General features: G+C 41.1%; 1 protein-coding gene across 1 annotated transcript; it reads right to left on the bottom strand.

The window, feature by feature from the left end:
- Positions 1-500: 500 nt before the first annotated feature.
- On the bottom strand, positions 501-6,494 carry LOC119732359 (multiple epidermal growth factor-like domains protein 6). The gene is made up of 3 exons (XM_038205816.1): positions 5,697-6,494; positions 2,545-2,682; positions 501-618 (listed from the first exon to the last, which is right to left on the bottom strand). The coding sequence occupies exons 1-3, from the start codon at positions 5,963-5,965 to the stop codon at positions 501-503; spliced, it is 525 nt and encodes a 174-aa protein (XP_038061744.1). The 5' UTR covers positions 5,966-6,494.
- Positions 6,495-7,309: the final 815 nt, after the last annotated feature.

The raw sequence follows: 7,309 nt of genomic DNA, 5'->3' as shown, positions 1-7,309 counted from the left end.
CCCATGGGGAGGGAGGCATGACAACTGGGAAGTGTCCTTCGCACGCTCCTTCGCGAGGTTGCATAGCGCCCTCTGTTGTTGAATCTAATAGCCCGGAGGGAGGCAATTACAATTTCTCGAGCTAAAGAGCACAGGAGTTCTCCATCTGCCTTATCGTGTCCTACCCATTTGGCCGTTATCTCACACTACACTTAATTGCAGTTGAACAAGCAAAGTAAATGCTTTCCTTAACAAATTAGCGCGAGGCGGTGGTGACCGCAAAAATCCGAAAAGGTCACTTGGCGCATGAATCACGTGTAGGCAGGGAGTAACATATTGCATCTGTTTCGCTCACTACCTTCCAAAAAAGGAAATGTAACTAGAATGTCCCCACAGAAGATAAATTCATCAGTTAGTACACATATCCTGCGATTCCTGTCGATGGTTAAAGCTGGCTTCTTATCGATTTTCATGATCTCCGAGAAACTACACAGAATAACGAATAGCGCAAAAAAAAGAGGTTACTTACGATACATGCAGCCTGATTCGCCGTTGAATCGCGACCAGCCGTGACAGCACTTGTAGCGGGTGACGTAAGAGTTTTCATAAACGAGACGGTACGATGTGTAGTATGCAGTTCTGTAAAATTAATTTCACAATAAACAAATTTAAAATGTGAGCAATCTTCAAAAGTATCGAGCCTGTCACTTACGCAATTTCCTGTTCTAAATTATATTCTTTTAACTCTAACCCCTTGGGCTCTTTTACTAGAGAGTATCCTGAATCCGCCAAAATCCATCAATTTTGCCGAGCAAAAAAATGTTGGTGGCCAGTGAGTCCATCAGAATCCACCATTTAGGCGGAAGTAAATCCGTTGAGATCCTGAATCCGCCAAAGTCCCCAAACAGCTCGATATAGGGGTATCCTGAATCTATCAAAATCCTGCAGTTCCGCTAGGCTTACAATCCTAAATCCATCAAAATCCCCCAGTTTGTGCAATATGGAGGTATCCTGAATGCGCCGAAATCCCCCGAAACAGGGTGTGGATTGATGCATTCAGGTACATTAGGGTTAACGATTCTTTCTTTGAAAGGCAGAAAATATGAGGGAACAGCTGGCTTGCAGCCTTTTGAAACTCATCTGGTGAAAAGGTTACTTCAACACTATGTTCCTAAACTTTGTTGCCAATTCCCTGGTGTCAAGCTTACTATGTGTTAAGTTTTATCCCTATAAAAGTGTTCCTTTGTGGTATGGCTGAGGCGGCAACAATCACACGTTGTGCAAAAAAAATCCGCGCAGGGAGTTCAATTTGGTGTCAGACTTAAGCTCCCCATAAATTCTCTCAATTATGTCACTTCTGACGAGACCACATTTGCAGTGTATCAGTGTCACAGTAATAATACACATTTGAAGTTGAATGCAAAGTGGTAAAACATCTTGTGGGGTGCTGTGGTCCAATGGTCATGGTGTTCGACTTGAGGGCTGTGGTACAGGAGTTCGAATCCTGACCGTGGGAACATTGGGCTTGTGCTCTTGAGCAAGGCAATTTACCACTATTGCTCCGTTCTTCGGATGGGACGTAAAGCCGTAGATTTCTCGTGTGTTGTAGAATGCACGCTATAGAACCCAATAACACTTGTCGCTATTAGCTTAAAGTCCAATCTAAAGTGTTTCTGGCAGTGGCTGCTTAATGGCATTGATAGTGGTACATTGCAAGAATTTTTTTAATTATTGAAGGACAATATACACCTTTAAAGTTACAGGAATTTTGACAAGAGTTTTCGTGATCTGTTTACTTCATCAAGTCAATTTAGGGAAGTGTTAGCACTTTTATGTGAGCATTGCTTCACCAATGGGAAAGCCAAAGTTCTTGGAAATTTATTTTAACTTCTGTGAAAAATTTTGGGACATTCCCTTTAGAAAGTGAAAGCATACCGGTACCTTTCCGTACCATTGTTTTTGCAACATTTCGTATCTTTTGAGATACGCAACAATAAATGTATATATTTATGTACACATTCATTTCAAGCCTTCTTAAATTTCATTTTTATCAGGTTTTGCTAGATTCCATTCTTTTTTTCAGTTGAAATGCCCCCTGAGATAACCATCTGACCACTAAGATGGTGATATCCGTGAAACAGTTCAATTTGGTGTCAGACTTAAGCTCCCCATAAATTCTCTCAATTATGTCACTTCTGACAAGACCACATTTGCAGTGTATCATTGCCACAATAATAATACGCAGTTAATGCCCCACAGAACCTTGATAACCTTTATAAAGGGCTACATAATTGTTTATTGGTCTCATATCTCTCATGCATTTCATTCACCTGTCTCTAATAGTAGACATAACTCCCAGCGCCTTGAGCACCTATACTCCGTTGTGTCATGCCTGAATAGATTTCTGCAACACAGCCATACAGACAGAGATCTTTTGGAGGGGGGCAGGGCTAGGTTGAGGCGGGGGGGGGGGGGGGTTGTCAGTCAATTAGTCAAGTACATGCTTTACTAGAGGCATGACTTGTCTGATTTTATATATTTTTAAAATTTCTTTTAAATAATTACCTGCGTTCATATCCGACGCACCACTGGCCAGAGTAGCCACAGTTGGGCCTCCATACTTTTACCATCCTAGTGTAGGCTTTGACGCAGGGCCGTCGGTGGCCTATCATCGAGGGTTCTTGGTAGGGACAAACGTGTGGCCTGAAATGGCAAAAAAAAAAGGTGCATAATTACAAAAACTCATTCTCAAATTCTACATGAAACTTTTGATATCAATGGTGCTCATAGTCATCCATTACTGCATATAATACTATGTAAAGGAAATAATCGAAATCTGACAGTGTCAATTCAAAACATGGGCAATTCTTCAGAAATTGAAGCTAAATTAATTTTGAGAAAAAATCAAGAAGTCTTTCATTTGATGTAATACAAATTATTATTGTTCACGTAAGTGTTGCTAGTATGTAAATATATTAACTTCTTCAGACATTTCATATGTTGGTCTATCTGTGCATACATTTGCATAAATTAAATATCAAAATGTCACATACATCGTCGCAGAGCTGACAAACCGGCGAATCGACCATTTTGGCGATTTCGATTTTTTGTTATTTTTAGGCCTTATGAAGGTTGCTCTTTCAAGTATTTATGCCAAAATTCTTAATATTTGTCTGGATTTTGAGATTCAGAGCCCCCCTTGTGGCGAATCACTCACAAAAACAAATCCATAATTTGACATAGTGACGAATACGAAATTTCGCTGGTAACCAGCTTATGTAAGGTGTGCGTTCCAAGTACCAACGAATGTTATTCGTCAGTTTGTCGGATTGCGCGTGCATGCACGCGCGATCCGACAAACTGACGAATAGCTACACACATTTCGCTGGTAACCAGCTTATGTAAGGTGTGCGTTCAAAGTACCAACGAATGTTATTCGTCAGTTTGTCGGATTGCGCGTGCGTGCACGCGCGATCCGACAAACTGACGAATAGCATACAAACAGTGTGAAGAACAACCGGATATTGCCGATTAATGTAATTTGACAAACTGACGAATGCGTTAACGATCAAATAAAACCATATCGCACAACTTCTCTGATTAAATAAGTGACCTGGTCGATACTTAGTTTCATATTTTATTCAGAATATATACTAACAGTTTTTTTATGGAAACATTAAGGGTAAAATACGGCGCCCGGAGAAGTTTCCAACTTCAAACGCGAATTACTCCAAACAAGGTTTTCGCTTATTCGTCGGTTTGTCAGCTCTGCGACGACATGCTCACTGAACAATTCCCATTTAGTAAAACTAAAGCAGAGGGTGGACATTGTTTATGCAAATAAATCACAAAAGATGAGTCTTTCTCAAAAAATCAGTATGTGTGTCCTTAGAACTTTGGAGGAAAGTGTGAATTTCCGATATGGGCCTGATGACATTTTTACGTCTTATGTCACACCCGTGACCAAACTTTGATGACCCCTCGTAATACTTTGACACAATTTGTGAAAGTAGAAACTTTACTCTGAGGTAGGGAGTTAAAAGTACTAACCTGATGAATCAGTGAAAGTAATATGTCAGATGTACTTTAAAAAAAAAAAAAAATATGGGGTAGAGCTTCAAAAATCAGACAACCTCAATTTTATGTCATATTGTGACCAAAGAATGGCACTGATACACAATGTTTGGATGAACTTTTTCATTATACATGTATTCTCAATTTATCATTTTTCCGAGCGTGAGCAGGGGAGCATTTGCCCTACCCCCCTCCCCCCCCCCTCAAATAAACAGCAATATGGCTTCGCACCAATATGGCTTTTGCCCCCCCCCCCCTCGCGACGCCCATGGTATCAACATATACAACAAATTGTTAACACAAGACAAAAGCCTTGATATAATCATAATTATATCTGCCACCGCCTTTCTGACAAGACTGACGTGAATATTAAGTTTTGAGGTCCTGATGTTTTGATCCTAGCACAAGCTTTCTCAATTGCACAAAATAAAATTCCTTTGAGAAACATTCTGCTAATCAAAAGTAATAGTGCTTGGATCGAAACGTCTGGCCCGCTCCCTTGCACAAAAGAAAAGCTATTAAAGCACTCTTCTCCTGTTGAGTTCAATGATCTCTCGGTATATAATATGCCATAATTGACAATCGATACTGCCCGGGTCAATTCCCTAGTCATGTCTGTTGTACAGGAGTATTGGTGTTACGGGCCGTGAACGCGCGCTTTTTTGGTGCCATCCAGACACAACATCCAGCATTGCACAACCATTGATGTGACCACAGGTTGATCATCAACACGCCTTTTTGTAACGGAGGAGTGAACCAAACCATTTTTGGTGTCCAAGGATCTGCGCCTCGCGTGACAGCGAACAATCAAACCCTCTCATTTCAATGACACTTTGGCTTACGGATAAGCCCTAAACACGGCCACAAAAGGACCTCTTCACAAAAGACGCAACGAAGAAGGGAAAGAATAACACACCGCGAATACCTCCAAACAACACCCGGCACTGTTTTGAGACGCACAGGCGAGTTACCAAGGACTGAAGGATCGGCAGTTTTAATGTCAAATATTTTCAGGCATGGTAGCCCACACTAGTATAAAAAAAAAAACTTTCATTGTAATTGGTCACGATAACATTGGTCAGAAAAATTCTTCGTGCGAAAACAATCTTTCATGTGAAACGTTTCCAATTAAGTTTTGACAATGACGTACGACATGCCCGTTTTCAGCAGTAGTTGTCCAAAATGATGTGCTAACATATTTTGTATGTTCACTAAAATTTTATTGCGACTTTGTAAATTAAGTTTAGAGAACAGTTTTGCTCCCAAGACGTGATAAAATCATTGCCAAAGCATGGAGGTAGGAAAACCTTATCTGAATGTTTCAAGAAATTTACCAAATTACCAACTTTTTCTATAGGCATAGGCCAATATATGCACCAACATGACCAAATCTTTCTTTAGGTAGGGGAGAAGAATATATCCAGACGCCACTTCTTTGGTTGTGTATAAGACCTGTGGCTGTGAAGACGAGAGCCGCGTGCATTTTCTAAGAATTTTCTATCAAAATTGTCATGTCCCGGATTCATGACTTTTCGACATTTTTGCAATGACTGCCTTTCATTGAGATCACATTATGAGTTATGACGAAAAAAAGTGGCGTCAGGATGGAACATTCTTTCCGAAAATAGGGCTCATCAACTTACATTCCAGCTCCCAGTTCATTGCCCGACGACGCCATTGGAATCCCCGATGTCCGGACCGGGATAGGATCCATGGATCCCGGGGCTGGCCCTCCTCCGTACCCCGCGTACTGCTGCTGCTGATTACCCTGCTGCTGATAGTAACCCTGTTGTTGCTGTTGGTCATTATAATTCACTCCTCCCTGTGGTGGAATATACTGGGTCCCCACGAGCTTCAGCTCCGCTAGTAATCCCATCACCAGCACGGTGATGAATGCTGCACTCCTTGCCATGGCTGCACTCCGGTCTGCAGACTCGAAAAGCCTACTCTTTTTGTTACCGTCGTTACACAAATCGGCTCACGATTATTTTACACAAACAGTAACGTAACAAACGATGGCTATCGATTCCAGTGTGTCCTTAAATCCTGTAATAAGTATTGGTTCCAATACTATTACTAGTCTTATTTCACCACAGTAGCGATATTCCTGTTTTCCCCAATAGCTGGTTAATTCCGATCGACGGTCGGTGGTGTCTGAAAACTTCCCCAGCAAATATCCACTTGAAATTGTACCTTCCACTTATCCGTGAAGATTTCAAAAACTCGTTGTAGCCAGTGATCGGCTATAATGGCTCGGCAAACTAGTAAGAACTACCGGCAAGTATTCCAACCTCTCGCAAGTTTTCCACGCTTCATTCAAGCTCCAGTAGGAAAATAATCAAGCTCGCAAATGTTGCGTCTACTCGCCCTGAAGTCCAGTGAAATATGTGAATGGTAATTTTGAATAGCGCTGTCCCGATCGCGATCCCACGAGCACTGGCGCTGTATGCCGTGTACGGTATGTGTACAGCAAAGTGTACAGTATATACGTGCCTGTTGCAAAGTGGTTCATGCATATGTATCTCATTCTCCATTGGTTCTTTCTCGGAACCCGTCATCATGGACTCGTATCGCTATTTGTTTACTGACCCAAGTCGGCGCACCGTGATTACCTCGCACCCAATCATCACAAAGATGAGGCGTGGCTACCGTGTTGGATTTCATTCAGCTATAGGTCAAAAGTTTAGCGTTGAAAGTACAGCGGGTGCATGAGTATAAATACGGCAGTAAAATTCGTCGATCTGGGAGAGATTAAGTTTAGGTCGGGTCGGGTCTTTTCAATGGATTTTGCTGTTTGATTCAAAGTCTAGTTCAATTTCCCTTTCAATCCTAGTTTTATAGCCCTGTTGTGAATAGGTAAGCGCAGTATAAATCATTTTGGATATTAAAAAGTAGGTTATGACAAGTTCATAATACAGGCGCAGTTCAATCAGGAAACGGGGCATAACAAATACAAAACAGACGCTTAAAAACTCGATATGATCATCAAAATATGGAAGTTATTTCCTGTATTTAATTTGGCCTTTTTAGCCCGGAGGCAACCGACCTGAATTTTAAAAGTCATCGTATAATGGGGTAACAACGATTTCTACCAAACTCGTTATAGATTTTCAATAAGAAAAGAAGTGTTTGTCGATTATAAATTCCTTGCTCGGAATATATCATTTTTTCTTACTCATTCAAAAGCAATCACAGACTAGAGGTCGAGGATTCCTAATAACAATTTAGAAAGTTTCCCTTCTGATAGGAGTACGAA

Source organism: Patiria miniata, unplaced genomic scaffold, assembly GCF_015706575.1.
Source record: "Patiria miniata isolate m_02_andy unplaced genomic scaffold, ASM1570657v1 HiC_scaffold_24, whole genome shotgun sequence".
Classification (NCBI taxonomy): domain Eukaryota; kingdom Metazoa; phylum Echinodermata; class Asteroidea; order Valvatida; family Asterinidae; genus Patiria; species Patiria miniata.
Note: the sequence above shows the minus strand (reverse complement) of the source record. Positions and strands in the feature narration are given on the sequence as shown.

What these genes read in the sequence shown, in the direction of transcription:
- LOC119732359 (XM_038205816.1), bottom strand. Translation starts at nt 5,965, where the DNA reads ATGGCAAGGAGTGCAGCATTCATCACCGTGCTGGTGATGGGATTACTA. An exon ending in AATGAACTGGGAGCTGGAAT is followed by an intron (nt 2,683 to 5,696) that starts GTAAGTTGATGA and finishes TTGCCATTTCAG; the next exon opens with GCCACACGTTTGTCCCTACC. An exon ending in TGCGTCGGATATGAACGCAG is followed by an intron (nt 619 to 2,544) that starts GTAATTATTTAA and finishes TTAATTTTACAG; the next exon opens with AACTGCATACTACACATCGT.